We start from the raw sequence: 22,745 nt of genomic DNA, 5'->3' as shown, positions 1-22,745 counted from the left end.
ACTAGAAGATTTAGCTTCTTGTTCTATGAACCTAGATCATTTTAATTAAAACATAGCCAGTCAGACTTCAAACCAGCAAATAAGCTAAATAATTCATCAGGTTTTAACCATCAGTTAAAAGCCTGCTTTTCAGCAAGCACGTCAAATAACTGTGCTGTACTCTTTCAGTTGGCTTGGAAACCAACAGAAATATATGAATATATACCCACAGAGAACATAACGTTTGCTACACAGCACTTCCCACATTTCCCTTCAGGCTTCCTGCAAGTGTTTGCCTGGCTTAACTACCAGGGGACTTAGAGAACCTTGACCCACTTCTGAAGTGCTCCCAAACAGCCCTTCTCCACGGGCTGCTCCTCCAGCAAGGCACTGCTCATCATCAAGCTTGTCTTTATGAATATTCTCTGCAAGATGCACAAAACCCATCATCCTTCTGGGTAAAGGTGACTGCAAGTCCACAATTCCAATGTGGGCACTCAAATGCTCAAATACAGTGAGACAGCAGGGGCAAGAATAGGTAGTTAGGGATTCTACCTGGTGATTTTCTATCAATGGTTACTGCATGGTTAGAGAAGACTCTAGTGATAAAGAGAGAAATCACTAAGGCTTATTCCAACCAAAATTTTCTATGGCATATTTAATCGCAGAAGCAGATATTTGTTCCTCTTACAATGGTACATAATCATTAAACAGCTTTTGATTTTAAAATACATTGCAGCACCTGAAATTTCTACTTTTATCACAGAAGATGGAAGCACCCAAGTAGTATAGCAACCACCCAGTGCCCCACAGCGAGTCAGCAGTCAAATTAGAAACAGGACATCTCATGTTTCAGCCACAACTTAAGAACTAAAATGTGAACAGCTATTCCTGAAACCCAAAGGTACTCACCAGCAACACACATACCCAACTGCCTGCACACAGGCGGGGAAAGAAAATTCCTAGCAGAAAATAGTCAAAATGGAATAAGCACTGGTATGAAACCTGTTTGTCTTGCAGTGTGTACGTGTGCAAAGCATTGGTGTGTATGCTGGATGTTCTGAAGGTGCCAATTCGGCATACAATCATATATAAATCTGTTTCACTCCGAACATACACGAGTATTGTAAAAAGCAGAATATTTTCCTTACATTTCTTCTCCTTCTCTACAGAAATACTTACGGGTTACACTTTTTCTTCTTCTCTTCTCCATAAGCCAGGTTCCTGCATCCCTTGATGCAAACTTCCAAGATGCAAGCTCTGAAGTTGTACTTTAGGGCAAACTCTATTTCTCCTGTGATGTTAGCCTTGCCAAAATTGCCAGACTCAGTGCAAGTGCTGTTAAGACTATACAAACTCCCCTGAGAAAAGACAAATGTCTGGTAAAAGCAGTTTCAGATCAAACAGGAAAAAACATTTATTTCCCTCAATAGCCAGTACCTTTACAGACATGACTGTAAAGCTACTGCAAATCATGAAATTAAAGGTAATCTGTATAAAACATTCCATTGCTTTCATAACATCCCTGAAAATTATGACTGTAATTGCAATTCTACTGCTTTGCCCCCTTCTCTTCAGCAAACTCTCTAGGCTGAGAAAATGCTTGAAGTAACTTCTAGATTTAGAACCTGTCTTTATATAAAACTGCTATGTCACTTCCCATGAGAGAAATGGGGTAAGTATCTGAAAGGGAATGAAAACACCCTCTGAAATCTAAAAAACATTAAAAACCCATTGAATTAGACTGCTTTTAATACATAGCTCATAGTAGGGTACATTCATAGTAGGGTACATTCAGTTCTACCATGTATTAGAGGGAATACCAAAGTGGCCTGCACATCCAGTAAATATTTTACAAGATGTCCCAATTCTATATAAAAACGACATACGCTGTATTGCAGACCATTCAAGAGAGACTAAAATATGAATACTTCCTGCTGTTGTATGTGGGTGCATAAAGATGATGTTCCCTAGCTCACCTCAGCCCTTTGCTCTCCCTTCATCTACTTTCACCTTTGGGGCAAAGGTCTGTATGCTTTATGTATGGTCCATCCACACATATAAAGAGTACTTATGTCTAGCATTTACAGAAGCCAGGACACTGCAAAGAAGGAAGAGACTAATCCTTCGTGTGGCCCAGCCCAGACACTTAACTTTAGGGTGCTATCTTGCCTTCACTGTAACAAATTATCAACTCAGAACAGTTTGGTCTCCATTCATTTATAATGATATTCTTTAAGGTGAGCCCTAGAAACTTTTTACACAGCATTTGTCACGAAGGCACCACTGTTGTTGGGATCAGTTTCTCAGCAACACTGCCCTAGATTGCTAAGAGATCTGTGTTAGATCACTCCTCCCCCTGAAAATAAACACCAACCCACAGAGGACTGGTTGACCAAGGAGTTCTGCATTGCACAACCCAGCAGCTACGAGTGCAAAGTAGTGTTTGCAAGATTGTATCTCTCTTCTGTGGAGATGCTTTTCTTCCTTTGTACAGCATGCTAAATACTCAATTCACACCAAAAGATTTATTAAAGAGGCTATCTGCTCTCTCTTTTAAGCTCTAAGCAACACACACGTGTCAAAAGAAGGGTTAGAGTGCTTACTGAGGAGGTCAAAAGAAGTGTAAGGACTGCTTTGACCGGATGCTTGTTGCATGTAATATTGCCCCCTCCACAAGACGTGTATCAGTGTAATCAATCTCCCTTGCAGCTTTGTTCAGCTCTGCTCTTTCATTCACTGACATATTTTTATTCACCAGACCAGAAAATGCTTATTTTCCACCAAAATCCTTTATGGCAATGGAATGCAATCAGAGTTTTTTCCTAAGCTCATATGTCCTAAAAAAAAATTCTGCAAAAGTCCCTAATATTTATTCCACAGAACACCCTATTTATTTAGGAAGGCTGGATAGGTGTTATGATTAATGATGTTTGGACTGAGTATCATTACATATGCCTCACATCTGATAAGGCAATCCCATGGATGGGTGGAAGTCACCTCTTTTGGTTCAGTGAGCAAGGATTTAGCAATGACTTAACATATTGTACTTCTGCTAGCATAACTGGAAGCAATGCCATCTGATGTTTTGGAAGATATATTTTTTATGGAGTTGCCTTCAACATCCAGCAATTACCCATAAAGGGAAGTTTAATGGAATTTGACCTCCACCTTTATAAGATAGTAGAAAATATTTCAGTTTTAAGCCTGAGCTTTCTATAGCCCAGCTCAAATGGTTGTCATGAGAATCACAAGTGTAATACAAAACTGTTTTCCATTTGTCAGCTTAACACCTCAGACTCCACAGTGCAGTAAACTATGAGAGAGGACCAAGGCCCCTGTGTGTGTGTTTGCTTCTCTGTCAAGTGAGTAGCCTGGTTTAATTCTGATTCCCTAAGCCATTTTAGCTCCCTTCTTTACAAGATCAGTCACGAATTCTTTGGATACTTCACCTTGCTTAACCTGATCACTAACAGAGAGAAATTAGCTTCCACAGTTAATCATACAGGCTTTAAAGCATGTGCTGAATTCATTTATAACTGGCTTCCTTCTCTCTCATTTGCAGTATTCAAAATGCCATCCAACAGAGGATGATTCAATGTCATCCCCTAAGCCTATGACCTGCTCCCCTGGCTTCCATCACTGCCATCCTCTTCATTCACTCACATTCTGACATTTGAATTTCCACTGACATTTCCACTACCACAGTTCTTGCAGACTGACAAAACCCTTCCAGTAAATGAAGCTTGAAGAGAAAAAGCCAGATACTAGGTGAGAAAGTACCACATTCATAACCCCAATCCTAATAATCAAATGGGAAGAATGTTAGTTGCATTTGCAAAATTCATAAGAAGCTGTTCTATCAATTATTCATTATCAGTGGATATATCCATCAATTATCCATTATTAATTTAATTTGCCTTATGCTTCAGAAAGTTCACAGTGTTACTATGAGGACTGTGCCAAAGGCATCAGTCTTTCATCAGATACAAACTCAAGTACAATTCCTCTTTCATTTTGTAATATAATCCAAAATACACCAACATTCTGCACAAGCTTTTATATCTGTTCCCTTTAAACACTTCTTCTGTTGTGTTTCACCCTTAACTTACATGTTTTCTGCCATCACAGAAAACTGTATCACTTGTAGGACTGGTTGTCATGTCTTCTTCCTCCTGGCAACTACTTTTGCTCTGAGTTTCACTGTCATTTTGGGCCCCAGTGACGAGCTGTTGCAGACTGGGTGTACTTTTCATCTGTAAGAAATCCAGAAAGTTGGGGTTTTTTTTTTTCCTAATTGAAGAAAAATGTCCCAATTTCTTCAGGAAAAAATTCAGTAAATGGCTACAATTGACACTGATTAAGGTCATGCAGGTGGCACACCTTCAAAGATAATGTAGTAATTTAAATGTTGATTTATAACTCTCTCAACCCAGTTATTGGTACACTCATTATATTAATAATTCTCTAAAATCAACATACCATCAGCTAATCTAAGTATCACAACCACAGTAATTACTAACAGCCATCTACTAATAACACACCAAAAGTAGCAATATACTAATAAAAGTCCTTATTAGGCCTTAACAAAACAGTAATTTTGGAAGAAAAAAATAGTCTTGACTCCAGGAAATTAAAAACTATATTTTGCAATATGCATGACACATGCCTGTGTTTACCTATGCAAGAGTGAACATAAGTGGAACGAGATTTGAAAATAGAAACAGACTTCCAAGTTCTTATTTAGCTTGACTTTGCTTTGACTAAGTCCATTCACCTTTCCAATTTTCCCATGAAAACCCTGCTAATTTCTGAGAGAGTTATATATATATATATATCAATCAAAACGCCTTGAGATTTATCTACAGCCACCTCTGTTACCAAGAGCAACAGTTAATGGAATGAAGTGCTGGAACACAAATACACAGGGCTGGAAATATGCTCAAAATATTGGTGCTTCTGGCACACCACTTCCTGGGGATACTACAATCTATGAAAAGTATGTTAACACCTCAATGGATAGGAAAAAAGCAAGGTAAAATTGTATATAGTTAGGATCTAAGAAAATAATTTCTTTCAAAAGGTTTTGTAACAGATTACCTGAAAGACTAAAAAGAGTCTAGTGTGACTGAATCAATAGAAAGGATTAGGACTTATTTGCATAAAAGAAACAGAAAATGTGAGAGAATCCCTCCTGCACAGTCAACATAAAGCACTAGAGAACGACAACGAGAGATGAGATAATAGATGGAGATTACTTCTGAAAAAAACAGGACGTGCAAAATCCTAACCAGTCTGCTGTTATTAAAACACACGGAAATTGTTATGTCTATTAAGTGTCCTACCTTAAGAATAGATGCAAGAATTAAGTTACCTTGTGAGAGAGAAACAGACAGAAAATGCATTCAGAATACAGCCTCAAAAAAACCCCAAGCAAACCCAAAATAGTATTGCCTATCACAGAAACTGTCTTCTGCTTTATAAAAGCTGAAACACAATCAATTTCACTTGCTAACCAAAACAACCTACTACACACTGAATTTTAGCTTCTACTTGGATCAGAAAGACTTCTCTCTTGTGCAGTACAGAACATAAGAGACTGACAAGGCAACACAGCTACCAGTGCTAAACTCAGCATCCGGTCACAAGCCCAGGCCAGCTCTAATGTCTGTTTCTGTTGCCACAGGAGAGGTATCCCACAGCTACCAGTGCACCACAAACAGCTCCCAAACGTGGCACATGCCTGCTTGTTCCCCCAGTGAGGCACATATAACTGCACTTCCCTTAATAAACTTAGGGATTCTGATGATGAGAGGCCCTTGAAAACACTATTTATTTCCCACATCCAGATTTTACACTGGCTGGTACTTCATGCCATTGGATTGGGTTTTTTCACTAATACTGAGGTTAAATATGATCTCTTTCAACTTTAATCTGAAGGAATCAAGTTCTGCACACATCACAAATTTAGAAAGCTTACTTAAAAAACAGACAGTGTTCTCGAGGCTTAAGCAGTGCCTCAGCCTTACACACTGCACATTCGAACTTGTGGTTACAGTTATTACTTCACAGTCATTCCTAAAAGAAAAATACACTATTTCTAGGCAGAAAACCCTCTGCTCTGATTCATTCTCTGAAAATGAAAGTTCTTTCTGGGGTGGAAATCACAACAAGTAATATTTCAACGTGATATTTTCTTATAAATATAATTAGTTGTTTTGCAAGTGTAATTTAAAACAGGTTCTGTCCCATAACTTAAGGCATAGCTCTAGTAAGGATGTAAACAGCTACCCTTCCTAAAGGAAAACAAAGATGAATGACATTTACAAGGAAAAAATCAACAGTACTTCTAGAAAAACTAAAATTCTAGCTTAAATATAGTCCAACTCATTCAAATGATTCAGAGAAATAGTGCTCTGGCACACAAATATTGAAATCTATCTTTCAAAACCTGCAACACAAAGTGTGGACATAAGTCCTAAATCTTTAAATGGGCAATTAAAAACCCATACAAATAATTCGGATTTTTCTGCTAATTAATTACTGAAGGCAAAGACTCCATATCCGTCTTTTAAATGTGGCAGATTGTTTGTGATCACCGTGCAATGAAGCCTAGTCTAAATTCCAACTGTAATGTTTTACAACACACCAGAAGAGCAGTGCTCTGCCTGTGGAATAAAGTTAACACCAAAGTGTGGCTTGCTACAATGAAAGCAGCACTCAGGTAACTAATAATTGTTGCCAATTCTGTTGATAATTTAATTGCATACAAAAATACCAGAACAAATTTCACTGAGTTCTCAGACCTTGCTGAGCCAATTCAAACTGCCCAGTCCATGCAGCCTGACATCCTGTCTCTCCCATTTATCAGCACCTAACCCTTCTGAGGAAAGCAAAGTGCACAAGGGAGCTGTGAGTAATGTGTCCCACAAGGTCTGGCCCAAAGCAAGGCCTTTTCTCAGCATCTAATCCAGGCACTTAGCAAACCACATTGACCTCATTCAGATGAACAAGGCAATTCAGTAAGTACCCACTATGTGGAAAACTAAGTATGGACAAAGTTCAGTCACTTGAGAGAGCTGACAGTGTACAAAACAAAATCTTCAGTGTAACTCTAAAACAGAAATGTGACATCATCTTCAGCCCTGCACAATTTGTAGGAAAACAGATGACTGGATTTTTCTCAAACTTCTCAAGGAAATACTGAAAGCTAGAGACTGTAACCAAAGCAAAAGGAAAAGGGAAGTTGCATAGCAACAAACAGCAATGCTTTCTCCCTGCCAACTTAAAATATGCTCTGAAAACATCAGGATGGGTTTGGGATAGTCATAGCTTGTCCTGTTCAGCAGCAAAAGGGGCAGGAAGAAGACAAGACAGAGCACCTCTCTGCAGCCCAACAATCACATAGAGCAGGTATCAAGTCAATGTCAAGAGTGTCTGTGAGCACCTAAGAGCAAAGTGCCCCATCCCCTCAATCTTTCCCTCCCTTTGCAAAAATCTCAGTCTAATATTTCAACTCTGAGCTGAAATCAATTGTGCAGAATCTGTCAAAAACTTTGTGAAGAATCAGAGTTCTGACCACAGTCGGTGAACATCAGCTACATCCTGTTCATAAAATAAATGCAAAATTTCACTGTGTACAGATTGCTCTCACAAATATATTTCACTCCTGAAACAGCTCTTACAGTTACAGACTGTGTATAATAATATGGATACCCTGCTTGTAATGTTGATTGCAGTGTCAGACTGGCTCCTTCTTTGCTTTCTTCTTTCCACATTCTTCCCATAATCTGTGGTTAGGACACACCTGTCAGCCATATCATTCTGGGACTTTGATATTTCTGAAGTGAAAACATAGAGAAAAGTCACTATAACAAACTTTGTAAGCAATGCTATAGATCTATAGGCTAATTCTGTAGCTTTCAAACTGTCATCCTGCACCTTTAGCATTGATCTCCTAACAGTAAGAAAGAGATAGGAAGACAAGTGCTTGTCATATTGTATATAATTATATTTTGCCTCCCTAAATCTTTCATGCTGTTTCAACTGGAAATTATACTCCTTGCTCCCTATCATTATAGCCACTGCAAGGAAATGTAAGCCATCAAATACAGTTTCCTTGCAGAAGCAGCTACTACAGTCCCTATGTATAGTTTGATTTGTAAAGCAGTTTGGTTTGGTTCAGGATAAAAGCAAAATTGTTATAACAACATAAAGCAACACGATAATGAAAAGTAGAAAGAAGATCATACTGGGGAATATTTAGAAATGTATCCAAAATATGGGTGACAGGAGGGATAATACACACTGGTCCCAAACAACATATAATTTTAAGAATGTGAATAGCCCTCATTGACTTCAATAACATTACTCATACGGATAAGCTTATGTCCATACTTAAGCACCTTGTTGAATTAGCACTTCAGTAACATGTAGTTTATCGGCAAATAAGTCTACAGGACAACTGGATATTTAATGCTCCACTTTTCGCTTCTTATTCCTCAGTGTGCACTCAGAACTTCACTTAAAGGGAAGAGCAGCACTCATCCATGACTTCTGAAGTTGAATATGAGCAGGCTTAGCTGCAGATACTTTGTTGTCAATCCCAGATAGATTCTCATGAAGAATTAAAAATTTATAAGTAGTACATGAAATAGCTATCATATGTTTAATTCATACAGAAGAAATAAACACTTCTCTCACAACATGAGCCTCTGTGGAAAAACCTCAGACAGCAGACAGTACAACATTATGGTATTCAAAAACAATGGCACTCAGGTGTGATTTTTAAAGACACTCTGGGTTAGTTTTGTTCTTAGTAGCAATCAGTCCTCAGATGTTTACTGTACTCTGCGTACACCATTAAGGCACCATGTGACCTATTCAAAGGCAAGCTCAATTAAGCCATCTCTGTAAACGAAACCAGGATTTTAACATACACAGTGAAATCAGAGATCATAAAAGAGACCAGAATTGAGAGTTCTAATGGAATAGATACAATCTGAGTAGCTTGACCAGCAGAAGAGGCAGAAACACTAGCTTGCCTCACATTCTCTTAGAATGAACAGGTTACAGAACAGGTTATTGTGGGAAAAAACAAATGTTCAGTTTTCATATCTATTCCTCTTTTGGCTTCTCTACCCAAATGTCAGCAAGACTGACACTCTCTCTAGTGCCAAGAGGAATTTTTCATTGCAAATAAAACTACAACCAGTAATTCATTTTACATTCACCAAATGGCAACCATTGGATTATAATCTCCTCTTGCTGCCAAGCCACACTGGAACAGGAGGTAACAGCACAAAGGAGCAGACTGTACAATGGCAGCTTTGTGCTGCATGCGCTGATCCCTCGTTCCCGCTGCTCTCAGACACACACACACACAGGCTCCAGTGAGAGAGTCAGAGGCAGAACAAGGTTCTCCAGGTTTATTTACTGCAATAAACAAGAGCTGGGTATATTAAATACCTCTGCAAACCAGGACATTTTTGTCAAGATAAGATACAGAGTACTAACTTTAGACACTTGTCACAAAAAACGTTTAACAGCACAGTACCAGGTTTCATTGAGAGGCCATATTGTCTGAAAAATCTGGTTTCTTAAGTCAAGAAACCCAAGTCTTTCTCTCTGTAAGACTTCCTATACTTTTTAATTACTGACTTCAATGATTGCAGCAGCCTGTTATTTTCTCCCAAATTAAACTGCTCCACAGTAACTGAGGATGAGAGCACCTGAGTGGGGTTTCATCCACAGCTGAACTGAACTAAAAACTTGCTTCCATCTCCCTCTGCAACCATTGCTCTGCTCTTCTCCATCCCTAGCTCCTGATCACACGGACCAGCACTCTGTTGCACATGTTCCAACATATATCTTACCTTGAGCCCACACTAAAACAGCAGAAAAGTACCTATGTGTTTTGTCTAGGTTAATGTTCTGCCCTTTAAATTAGCTAAACCAGTTTATAGAAGGTCCCAGATGCTAATTATGGCAGCATAAGGCTAGAAACAGAGAGAGAAGAAAGATGTGAGTGGAGAAGGACCATCCTTTTGGTAGCAGTGAATTAATAAATCACTCTGCTGCAGTCCTGACAGTCTTTACCAGTAACTCTGGGATATGGCCAGGCTTCAAACTAACAGAAATCTGAATAAATTACTCTGCATCCCATTCTGTGCTGCCAGTATTACTGCCTCCAGTAGTAGTGTCCTACAACACCATATACTTCTGTTTAGGAGCAAGTCACCTATGTCTCTGCATAGCTTTACTGTGTTCACACAGACACAACATTAAATTTGCATAGTTAAAGGGGAATAGGTCTTTAGGATGGGTGGAAGAAGCTCAAGGAAAGATCAAACAAAAGCTAAGAAAAGAGTTAGGGGGAAAGGCAGAAAGGCACAAAAGACAGATTTGTTCAGGTCTAATCTCACATGTGGGGTTGTGTAAGTTGAAGCTAGCAAGAAAATACTACGGTTTGTTCAAATCCATGCAAATGTGCAAGCCTCTGTAATCTTCCTAAGGCTCAGAAGTTGTTTTCCTCTGGTCACTGATGCCTTTAATTTGTTTTGCACAAAGGCTGACTGTCACCAATGTAGTTTGCCTTAGAGGTGCACACACAGTCCTGCACCCCTAGGAACAGCAGGCAGTGCAAGAGAATGGAAGGAACCAAAAGCATCAGAATGGAACAAGAGTTGTTAGGACTGGATAGCACTTAGAAATGCGCACTGAAAAATTCCACACAACTAGACTAAGAAAGAGGAAGGAAGTCCTCATGAATACTGCCAGTTAATGAAAATATTAAACTCCTGTTAAATGATAGACTCTTTGACAGGGTCAGCTGGGGTTCAGCCAGATAACATGAAGATCAGCAATTGGTTATTACTCTAACATGAATTAAATATACTGCATCTGAACACCTGGTGAATTTAAAAAAAAACATTATACAGTCTTTTCACATCTTTACAAGAAAGGTGTTCTGGGTTGATATAATCAGGTTATTTAACAACTGGCAGAATACTAGGAGAATTTGATATACTGTATTATTTTTCAGATTGGCACAGCCTTGGCATTAGTTGTTTCAGCCATTACTCAATAGCCTTTTTTAATAACAATTTCTTGGCCAACACTGTGGCCAAAAAATTGAAACATTTGACTACATTATTCTGGAATGACAAGACAATGAAAGCTACTTACTTTTTATATGTGTCGTGAGAGACAAAAACAAGTTTTCCACAGATTTATTAAACCTTTTAGATTCACCAAGTTCCTGCAAATAGGAGACGCAAAGAGTAAGAAAACACAAAATATTTGTAATTTTAAAGTTTCCATGATTACATATCTACAGACCACATAACAATCAGATGGTAAGGCTGCAGCCCTTTGCTCACTTCTGTAGAGAAATACTTCTGAGGACATACATTGACATGGTTGGAAACTGTCACACTAATGGATGAAGATGGAAAGTAATCTTTTCAGTTCCATGGTCCTTCACATGTAAGTGGAACTCCTTGCAGAAAGATCACATAGCGAGTTCATAAATACAACTAATGACATCACTGATTTGTTGCAAGGTATTTAATACTTCTATCTATTAAAGATGCTCCTGTGTCTCCAAATCTAAGAGTTTTCATCAAACTCCAGGTAAGCACATAAAAATGTTTACAGAAATGCAGTGGGCTTCAAAACCAGGGCCTGAGGATCCAAAACTAAATCAAACAGTAATTTAGTGCAATTTCTATGAATTTCAAGCCACGTTCTACTATTCTGTCACTAGAAACTGGAATGCAAAGGCACCCATCAAATTCATTGTTTTTCATTCAGTAATGAAAGTGACACATGATTATTGAACGCCATGGGAACATGGGATCCTTCAGGCTCTAATGGTGCTCAGATCTCAGTCCAATCTTCCTGTGATGAGGCACCAAAAACCAGATGCAACATTCTAGTGTGAAGTTAGCCACTAGAGTGGTTAGCCACTTCCCTCAAAAACTGAAAATTAAAGGAAAACAGCCCTCATAGCCTCTAAACCTTCTTTCCGAGTACCAATGCAGAATAAAAATAAAGACAAATCAACAAAAGGCTGCATATATATTGCAGGGTGATGTTACAGCAGTTATTTACCACATTGCTGTGGCTGACCTTTTCATATGAATGACACCCTAAGTGGTGCACTTATATGTGTATTTTACAGATACATACATTTACCATCACATTGGTTCCTGCTGCTGATTCTGTGAAAGGAGGTGGAGTTGGAGGTACGACAGAAATTTTACTAGAAATTTAAGAGATAAACAGTGCAACAATTAATATATTACGCCAACAGATGAATAACCTTTCTATTTTCTCAATCTTGGGGTGCTCCAGGTAAAATTATTAAATTAGAACTACCAGGAAGACCTAATTTAGGATAGGCTCCCTAGACTTCTATATGGCTGGCAGTATTACAGTCTATGTCCTGTGCTCTAAATCACAATTCCTGTAAAACACACCCCATGTCTCCTCCAGAGATGTTTTCAGACAACAGTCATCTTTATTTACAATACTAAAAGGATCCTTCCTTGCCTAGGTTCAGAGCTGTTAAAGACCCTTTAAACATTCCTGTCATTCCATCTGTGCTAAATAGTCCTGGTCTGTGAAAAAAACCAATCTGACTGATTCTGTTATCACAGCACAATCACAGATCCTAAGGTAGCTGGTGAACTTCCTTTTTGAGTCTCTTTTAGTTTTGCCACACCCAGGTAAAATCGAGTCCTGGTTAGGATCTTATCCAGCTGAATATAAGTTTCTTTCTTATACAGCTGTCCCTTGCTAGACAATTATATTAAATTGAAAACATTTCTTCGTATCTTATTTTACATGTGGCTTTTGGGGGGTTTTTTAGTTGGTTTGGGTTTTGGTAGTAGTTTTTGTTGTTGCTGTTTGGTGTTGTGGTTTTTTGGTTTGGTTTATTTTAAGGCAGAGGATTACTTAAATAACATATTTTAAGCAGACTGTTACATCATTATATATCACTGGTAATAATTTAAGTATGGTCATGCTTCAGCCTCTAGTCAAAGTACTTATTCACTGTAAACTAGATTTTTAATTTTTTTAAAGTATGGTAAGTGAAAATGTCTAACTTCTTGTCTACTATTTATTGTAAAACTATCATATCAGCAATATCTCCCATTGAACAAATAACGATGCTGTTATGACAGCTAGTAAATAAGTTGCATTTACAATAATTTGAACGTATTTTGCAAGTTTAACAAAAAATTGTATAAATAATTATGCAAAAAAACATAAGCAGATGAAACAAAAATAATGCATGCCCCTTTGTTTCAAGTAGGATACTATTACTCTAAACAAAGAGTAAAGTACTCTGTTGTACATCAGATCTGTTCTATGGATTGCTGGCAACTAAAAGGGAAAAATTTTCTATGCTTTTATCATTTGAACTCCAAAAGTATTGATTTTTTTTTCATAACAAAGGAATACACACTGCTGGCTGGTTTATAACATAAAATAGATCACCTATACAAATTCTCAGTGTCCTAGGACTGTTTGTCCTTTTATGAGCCTTACCTCAGATTCTGGTAAGATTCCAAGAGCTTTGCACCAACTGTTTCATGTCTGCCTATGAAGGAGGTAAAGAAAAATTCCAAAGATCATTTAGCAGCAACAGCAGCTACTTATGCCTGTATAACATTTTTTTTAAATCAGTGCCTTTCAGGAACTGGCCTGTATTTACAGAAGCTCATGCACATGCAAGTCAGGAGTGAAGTCAATTCCCAACTAATGTATCAGCACACACGCCAAGCAACACACAAGTTTCTCCTGTACCTCAAACATCTCAAACCATACCATGATTTCCTCCTCCCCTGTTGCAGGTGACACATTCAGATGAACTCCTCACAAATGTTAAGGACAATCACATACAGATGCCAACAGGCCCATTCCTAAAGGTTGCTAAGTGGAGGTGGTGCCCAGGCCCACTGCACTAAAGCGCACTTTAACCACAAAACTCAAACACTGAGGGAAGCTTGAAAACGTGTACAAGAGCAGGCACATGGTCAACTCTTGCATCTCATGAAAAATTCTTTTCACTTTTCCTACTAGAGACGAGCAATGATGAAAATGCCTGACTAGCTCACAAACAGGAGCAGGACCCTTTGCCAAGAGCATCCCTTGCAGGGAAATGGCAACCACAGCACATTCCTCAGGTAAGCAGCCACATGATGTGAAGACACCAAGGAGCAAGAGCTCCATCAGGCACAAACAATGAAGACTCATAAAACTGTAGTTTGTTCCTGGGGGATCACAAATATAATAACGGGCTAAAAGCACGTAACAAATGGCCAACCAAAATTATCTGGAGGGACTTTAATCGCTAGTAATTCCTGATACATGCATGTGATCCATGTTTTGCTGATGATGTCATTAATTATAACATTACTTACATAACAGAAATAGACCTTAGTAGTGGTAGAAACAATAATCAGTTCATGGATGTTACGATTTTCAATTGGAACTCCAGAATTCTCTTTTATTGATAAGTAACATTTGCTATCTTAGATTTTAAATTGATTGCCTTTAGTGACCAATCTACCACTTTTATGAAAATAGTAATCTTTTTCTTTAGGTAGAAGCTACAAAAAGATTAATAAAAAGCATAACAGTGTAATTTTTTTTTTACTCTACAACATGAGAAACTTCACGGTAAAATTTTTTTTTCAGTTAAACTTATTTTCCAGTGATTACTTCAGTTATGCTATATTTTCAAACCAAAAGAGGGCACTGTCCCTCCAGGATTGAAGGATGCATAATGGTTGCTGTGTTTCAAAATTTGTCACGTTTTTAACCCCTTTAAATATATCAGTTGGTCTAATCAAAAGAACTAAACAAAACATATTTCTCCCTGCAGGTTTATCTTCTGTACATTCTTAGATCTTCATGATTTCAACAGTATTACCATTAGACTAACTAAGCAAAATGCTTCAAGCACCCATAAAGCTTTGATAATTGAAAGTGAGATCTGATTTATTTTGCTGGGAAAACACACAGTCAGTGCCTTGCAATATCAGATTCAGTATCTGAGAACAAAATTTTCCAGTAATAGAGAGACTGATAAAATTACCAGCTTTAGACTCGCTGAGAAGAATGAGGGGAAATTATTATCAATGGTTATTGGATGAAACTGTGCTTTAAAAAAATCAGCCAACTAATATTTCAAAATGAGAAATTGTGTTAGCTAGAGTGGACTTCAGTAGAATCTTTCAAATTTTAAATTAATTGTTTTAATAGAAACTTTAGTTTAGTTTCCTAATATGCTGCCTGATGCCTTTCACAAACACCTAGAACCCAAACTTTGCCGGGTTATGCTCTTCCACTTATAAAATTCTTCCTATTCAAGCTTCCCAAGAGAGATTTAAGGCCCAGTTGCTTCCTTTTCACCAACTACTCCTAAACATAGACACAGATACTGGAAGTGAAACTGTATCATTTAACTACAGTCAGGCACAAAATGAAACAGATGCCTATCTGAAGTGGCACTTCAAGGGATAGAGGAAAGAAATCCTCTCCACCTCACTAATTATTGTAGGTGAAAACAAAAAATAATAGCTCCTTGGCTGGCAAAACACATTCCCCATAGAGCAATCCATCCACATCCTCTATAATTTCATTTAGGGCTTTGTACTTTCAATGGCACTTAAAAGACCCCAGCACAAGGCAATGGCACAGCCAGCTGGCTGGAGGTAATGAAACAGTAAGCATTTAGCTCTCTGCTGATTTATAGCTATAAATGGGGGGGAGGGGGAGGGGTGGTTATTCTATTCTCTCATTTCTTTAAACTTTAGAACCTCCTCAGTGAAAACAACTGAAATTTTAACTTTGACAAATGATGAATGCAAGATCATTTTTTTCCTGTACATATAACATTTCTATACTAATTTAATGCCATTGTATTTCTTAGAAGTCTTACATGCTCATTAATTCGAATTTACAGGGTCAGTAATTTTCTTATTTTTATTACTCAGACAAAATAAGTTCTACCTTTAAATGCATTCTGTTAATTTGTCTTCATGTTTTATTTACTGCACAGACAGATGGACTGCATGGTAGAATGGAAGAAACATTAGATACAGTGTCAGACTACATTCTGTGTTTCACTTAGATGACAACTACACATTATATAGCAGTTTATGATCTGTCCCAAGGATTACCTTCACCTGGATATTTCTTTGCTCGTTCCTCAAAGAACCATTCACCAGCCTTTACTTTCACATCTCTGAAAAACAATCAAAAGATATTTAAATCAAAATGTTTGCAAGTACATTTCTTCAAGTTTTCAGTAACTGCTTAACAATCCAACATCCTTTCTTAATCCTAGCATAAAACTAAGATTTCATGACTACTCAATCCACTAACTGGTTTTGCTGTGGGTCTGAAAAAAAACACAGAGGGGAGGAATCCTTTGGGGACTTTTAGTTTGGTTTTGACAGGGATTTTGTTTGATAGTTTGTTTTCCTTTTTGCAATGTAGGACTGCCCATGGAACGTGATACCCACTGCTCTAGGCATTGCTCTGAAGGCAGGAGTCCTGGGTGCACTCCAGTCTGTACAAGCTACTTGCAAAGTAGCACAGGCACTTGTGCTGACTGGGGTGCTGGCTGCTTACAGCTGCAGCTTCTCTGAGAAGTGGGGAGTGGCCATGGTAGAGGACACGGTTCCAAGCAGAACTTGGGATGGCTACCAGGGAGCACTGAGCTCCACAGGCCTGACAGCACAAGCACTTCATGGCCCATCTCTTCATTTTGTGGAGACTACTATCAGTTACATCGATGTCAAAGGCACCAGGATCACAGGATCAGAAAAGTAATGATTAACAAGTACAAAATTATATCAGATTAAATAGCTCTGTCAAGATCAGATTTTCAGCAAATCTTACTCTTGCTGAAGGCTGCAATTGGAACTCAGCCATTATTAAAGAGAGATTAAAAAAAAAATTAACTGATGATAGGATTCTCTGGATTCTTCAGGTTCCAAATTCTCACCTAAATGTCTTACTAATTTGTATATGACATATCTCCCTTCCTTGTGAATTTTGTGATGCTTATTATAAGATGAGGTCTCACTGCAAAAATTTCCTTGATGCAGGCACTACTAAACTTTCTTCTCTACCCAGTAGTTGATTTTCCTTCTATAAAATTAATCTCTTTATTACCATTCCCTCTGCCAAAATGGCTTGAAACTGGCAACAGCATATAAACAGTAAATTCATGTAGGGCTTATCTTCTTAATAAAGCAAAATCTCTAAACATAAGAGCTAAAGTGATATCCACCAATGGCTAGGCAACAAAACCCCTGGGTCTGCCATTCCACACCTCACCTTATTCTGTGTTGAAACAGACAAATTGTAGGTAGGATGCTTTTTGCTCTTTCTGTGGCTTGATTTTATAGCCTTTAGGCATTTAAATTGTAACTTTGTAAGTAGCAATGCAGAATATTAAAAAGAAAAACACTACCCATGTAAACTGTACAATTTATTTTCATGCCTAACCATAGATCCTTGTGCATAACTGAACACAGGTGAGTCTGAAAATTAGGTTTAAATAACTGAGACAGGATACTTACTTATCTTGGATGGACATCTATTAACTAACAAATGTCTGAAATCTCTGCCTTCAAGGGCTTTGCATTGGTATAGTGCCTTGATTTTCAACCCCAGCTCTCCCTTTACGTTATTCCAACTACCCCCTGGTTATCTGCCAGAGTTTAATCTCCAGTTCTGCACCGATTCATGTGATAATTGAATCTACCTGGAGAAGTTTGGACACCCCTTCCTTGGAGGTGTTCAAGGCCAGGCTGGATGAGGCTCTAAGCAACCTGGTCTAGGGAAAAGTGTCTCTGCCCATGGCAGGGTGGGTGGAACCCAGATGATCTTTAAGGTCCCTTCCAACCCAAACCATTCTATGATAATTAGACCACACCGAATGAAAATACCTTTTTTTTTTGTGGATAAAGAGTGTATTGAGTTAAGATATGACCAAAAGTATGAAAACAAACCTAATAAAGAACCTTTGTCAGGTAAAATAGACTAAACTCCTCCAAAGAAAACATCATTCTAGACTCCTAGAAGATAGAATTCCTTTAAAAAAACCCCAACACACTATACCAACTCCTTCCACACAAGAGATGTCTCTTCCAGGTGAAAGATACAAACTTTGTCAGTTCACAAGGCTTGCAAATTTTCTTATTTTGTAAGAAATACAAAATTTGCTTATCCCTGCTTACTCTTTCACTGAGGTGTATAAGCAAGTTCCTTACAAACATGACCCCAGTGTCTAGGGGAGAATCTACATAGTGCTGCTGCTGCTGTTTGGTTCAGGAAAAAATTACTCTAGTGATAAACAAGACTCAAAATTAGAGCTACTTGAGACTTGAAAATAAGCTCTTACCTTTCTCAGCCATCCTATTTTCCCCTCACCAGGATAAACAAAAGGTGCTGAGTAGCATCTACCACATTGCTGCACTTCCTACCCTTCTTGAGATTTGCAGCTTTGATGTAAAGCTCGCTGAAGGCGATGGAAGAAGTCTGACTGAATTTAATTGACTTTACATCATGACTAAAGATCAAATGTGCTCTCTCTTCGCTATAAAGAGAAATTCACTAACAGCTGACATATCCATCTGTATTAGCAAGATTTAAAAAAGGTAATTTCCTGAAAAAAAGTAAAAAGGTCTTTTAATTAATCTAAATAATGTTTTACTGGTTTTACCACTAAATATCTGGACCAGCTTATGAAATAAATAAAGGTGTGCAGCACTACACAAAGCAGCTTAACAACCAACCACTCTCAATAGGGTATTTCCACTGTGGCCACCAAATAACTGGAAACTAATTTAAACCAAGAAGTGGAGAGGGTTACCTAGAGAAGGATATGGAAAGTTAACTTCTGAATTTTCAGTTTAATGCATATAGTTTGAAACACAGCAAAACACATGCACCAAAGTCTAGTAACTGTTTTGTATCAAGTATAAGTAGAGCTGATCTACCTATTTTGCATATTAGTTGCTAAACAAACTGAAGATTCAGAAAATATCTTGTTGGGGATAGTTTATAACTCTCTTACAAACTATAAAAAATTACTTCAAACTAGTACAAATTTGTTTGAGACCAATACTTTGCCTTATATTTCCCTTTATTTTAATATCATTTTTGCACCTGCAGAGGGAGTAGAGTGGTGGATTCATCTTGTACTGGCATAAAATAAATTTTCATCCAAATCCTCACCCCTTCTACAGGGATATATATAATACAGCAGAGCTTTTGAATAATTTCCAAAACTCTCATTCTTTGCCTATGTATTATTTTTATCAAATGTGGAAGTATACCTAAACCATTTTTGCTTAGAAAGATTGTAATGAATAGAATGGACCACGAAGGAATATTTTGATATTAAAAAAAGTACCAGTACAGTAAAAGAGAGATTGTTTCCTGTATCCTGAAATACAAAAATGTGATACAGTGTAAAAAAAACCAACTAACTCAAAGTAAACAAATTTGGATTTTTGACCATATTTGAATAAATCTTAGCAATGTTATTAATTAGTTTTGCTTTCTAAAATTTTATAAAGCATGACTTAAAATTATTCATTGATCCTGGTTTCTCATTCCTGTGGTAATAGGCAGAAAATAATGATTAGGAAATTGTCAAGAAATTGGCTATACTACATCAAAGCACAGCGCCTTCAGCAGGTTGTGAGGACGCACTGGTTCAACATTGAGTCAGGGGAAGGAGTTCTCTGTGTGGCTCAGAAACTCACGACTGTTTCTATGCTTCGCTGTTCTCACCTTCATCACACTCACAGTACCTCTGGCCTACCCTGAGGATTCATTTTGCTAAACACAGGAAGGGAAATACCGACTACGTGAAGTATCACACGAAGTTCTCAACCATTTCATCACTACCAGGACTTCAGCCAACATTTTCATTACACCAGTGGCTTTGTTTCATTAACTGTTTAAGCAACGGATACACGAAACCAGTGGGCATCCATTGGATGACTGGTGTAAACCAGCAAAATTCCTTACCCATGAGCGTAACAAATGGTGCATTTCCAAAGGCAGGGGGTCAGGCAGACACGGCATTCCGAGCACACCCGATGACTGCATCCATTGCACACTGCGCCTCTGTTCATCAACACCCCCAGTGACTTCTGACAGCGAGCACAAGATCTCTCCTGGTATTCATGCCTTGCATTTTTTGCCCCCTTCCACCGAAGTTGCTGCAGCTGCAGTTTCATTTTCCTAATCCCACGGGTAAGAAAGGAAAAGAAAAAAATTACATAGGACAAAATCCTCATGTAAAGCACAAGTTAATAATACCCTGGTTGTGCAATACCATTTTGAGTGGGAGATATGCCCTCAAGTGTGACCTCTGTTGAGCACTGTTTGAAAACATCCACATACAGCATTTTTGCAGTGACTCTGTGTGTGTGACCAGAACTGTGCATACTAACAGAGAAAGAGTCAAGTATAAATGGGGTTTTGTTCATTTCAGGCCCACTCAGGGCAGGGTGCTGAAATCATTTTATGTAAGTGATTATGCATTCACTTACAAAAACTGAGACTAAACAGTGCTCCCTTCCATTTGATGTTTTTTTTATCATATTTATCCAAGAACTAAATATTCCACCAACTAAAAAAATAATCATAACAAATGCATCCACTGAAAGCTAAAAAACCAAACCAAAACAAAAAAGCACACCAGCCAAAAATATCAACACCTCTCCTTGTCATTAACTTTGCTTCCAGTGCATGTACCAATAATCAAGATCTGTGGTTTTAATTGTTAGTAACATCATCACCAGTTGAAAGGGATTTTCTAAACAATTCAGACTTTCTATATAACCCTACAAATAATTATTATTATTTTCATTTAATATGTCCCGTAATACTTATGTAAATGTTTGATGTAGACAAAGTTTAAGTTTCCACATTTAAGGGATTTAAAAATGTGTATCTTATCCACACCAATACCTAGTTTTCCAGGGGGATGCAATATCACAAAGCAGGAAACAAGGTACTAGGAAATCCTTGTCCTAGCCAAGATATAAATCAAATAAAGTGCTGGAGAATTATCCTTTATCCTCCCTAGCTGAGATACTTGCACAGTGTGAAATTAGTAAATAAAATCCTTTCCTAATCAACGACACCTATTGACACAAGTAACAACCTCCAAGGCAGCACTGTGTGCTTGCCACCTGCTGTGTGTGAGAAGGGACAGTGATGGATTTAGCACAATGAACAAGTATCCAATGATTCTTAACTCCTGTCTTGGAACAATGTAAGCTAAACAAGCCAGCCAAAGATCTGAACATGTTCCATGTTACCAAGACTATACATATGCATACATAGGAACATTATGAGAATGCCATAAAGCTTTAAGAGAAAAAATACAGCCAACAACTGAACTTTCTGTGAAGGCTGGAAGTAAAATTCACCAAGTAGATTATTCAGTGAACAGGATTTGCTGATCTTTAGTGTAGAGTCAATAGAATGGCAAAGTCAGGAGGCTCTGGATAACCTTAGATTTCCCAGAGAATACAAAGGCATTAGCTAACAAGAAGTCAAAAGGGGAGTACATTTAGAAGGACAACAAAATGGAAGAAGAGTAATTGAGAAGAAAAAAAAAAAAAAAAAAAAAAAAGAAAAAAAGAACAGAAAACAGGAATAGGGGAACAGCAGATACCTTATTCTTTCCTCCTCTGTTTTTCTCACCATCTGGTCACGGTATAGGACTTCCAGAACAGCCTCTCGTTCCAATTCCTTAAGGAAGTTCAGATTAAATTCACAGGCCATTTTTGCCAAATTCCACTATTTCACTTGTTTCATAAGACTCCTGTCCTACGGGTTCCACTACATCCAGAATGATGGTCTGGGTGTTTCCTAAATGCCTGTGCTCTTACTTGATTGTTGATGTGTTTCACTGTGTCATACCATTGACAAGAAAAATAACTTTGTCTGTCTTTGCACAGATCATCATTTAAGTGTCTCTGCTACCCAGGGAATATGAACAGTTATCCACGTCACAGCAGTCTTGACTTTTTCACATGTCTTTTAACTTCCTTTTCTTTTCTCCACTGAAAGTTGCCCCAAAAGAGATGAGAGCTTGCAGCAGTGTCCCAGATAGGGCTTGAACTGGCACCAGATGGAGGGACAATTTGTCAAGAGATGGAGTAAGCAGTGGCAGAAATGGTTTGGGTTTCTTTATTTGGTCTTGTAGACATCGGATTTCTGGACCTAAGGAAAAAAAAAAATACATTATCTCTCCAAGACATTGCATATAATGTGAAGGATATATTTTGTTACACTCAAACCTTTCATGCAGTAATTCAGACACAGGAGAGGTTTTAAGATAGTCCTGTTCTCCAGGGAGGCTCACCATATTGTCCATTTGCACTCAGGCACATACCTTCACATTTTTCATACAGTCAACATAAAACAACCAATAAAAAAGCTTAAGTTAGTTTTGAACACAGGCCTACAGACCCCACGACTGTCATATTGCTTGAGACAAAATTTTGGAGAAAAAATGTCCCTTTCTAATCTCATTTTATTGAAAAGACAAGACATCACAAGACTAAGAGGGGGAAAAAAGACCTCTGAGTCACTTCCATCAATTACCTGTGTCTGTTAAGTCCAGATAAACAGTTTGACACCAAATAATGCTATTATCTTTGCTAATACACAGAAACACTAAAAAGTTAAGATATATATATTATTTCCAA

The 22,745-nt window shown here is 37.9% G+C and overlaps 1 protein-coding gene across 3 annotated transcripts in view; it reads right to left on the bottom strand.

The window, feature by feature from the left end:
- SYTL3 (synaptotagmin like 3) overlaps positions 1-22,745 on the bottom strand; it is a 33,950-nt gene that overhangs the window by 7,513 nt on the left and 3,692 nt on the right. The window contains exons 2-10 of one of the 3 annotated variants that reach the window (XM_048297549.1): positions 21,707-22,257; positions 20,047-20,262; positions 16,176-16,240; positions 13,537-13,588; positions 12,178-12,244; positions 11,167-11,239; positions 7,696-7,820; positions 4,092-4,235; positions 1,162-1,340 (exon numbers count right to left, since the gene is read on the bottom strand). In XM_048297549.1, coding sequence (XP_048153506.1) covers positions 1,162-1,340; positions 4,092-4,235; positions 7,696-7,820; positions 11,167-11,239; positions 12,178-12,244; positions 13,537-13,588; positions 16,176-16,240; positions 20,047-20,262; positions 21,707-21,816 — 1,031 coding nt within the window. In that variant the 5' untranslated portion in view covers positions 21,817-22,257. Of the gene's footprint in view, positions 1-1,161; positions 1,341-4,091; positions 4,236-7,695; positions 7,821-11,166; positions 11,240-12,171; positions 12,245-13,536; positions 13,589-16,175; positions 16,241-20,046; positions 20,263-21,706; positions 22,258-22,745 lie in introns of all 3 variants that reach the window. The other 2 variants (XM_048297550.1, XM_048297547.1) reach the window with 2 other exon arrangements.

The sequence above is a fragment of the Corvus hawaiiensis genome, chromosome 3 (assembly GCF_020740725.1).
Source record: "Corvus hawaiiensis isolate bCorHaw1 chromosome 3, bCorHaw1.pri.cur, whole genome shotgun sequence".
Classification (NCBI taxonomy): domain Eukaryota; kingdom Metazoa; phylum Chordata; class Aves; order Passeriformes; family Corvidae; genus Corvus; species Corvus hawaiiensis.
The sequence above is the reverse complement of the archived record's forward strand: the minus strand, read 5'-3'. Positions and strand labels throughout refer to the sequence as shown.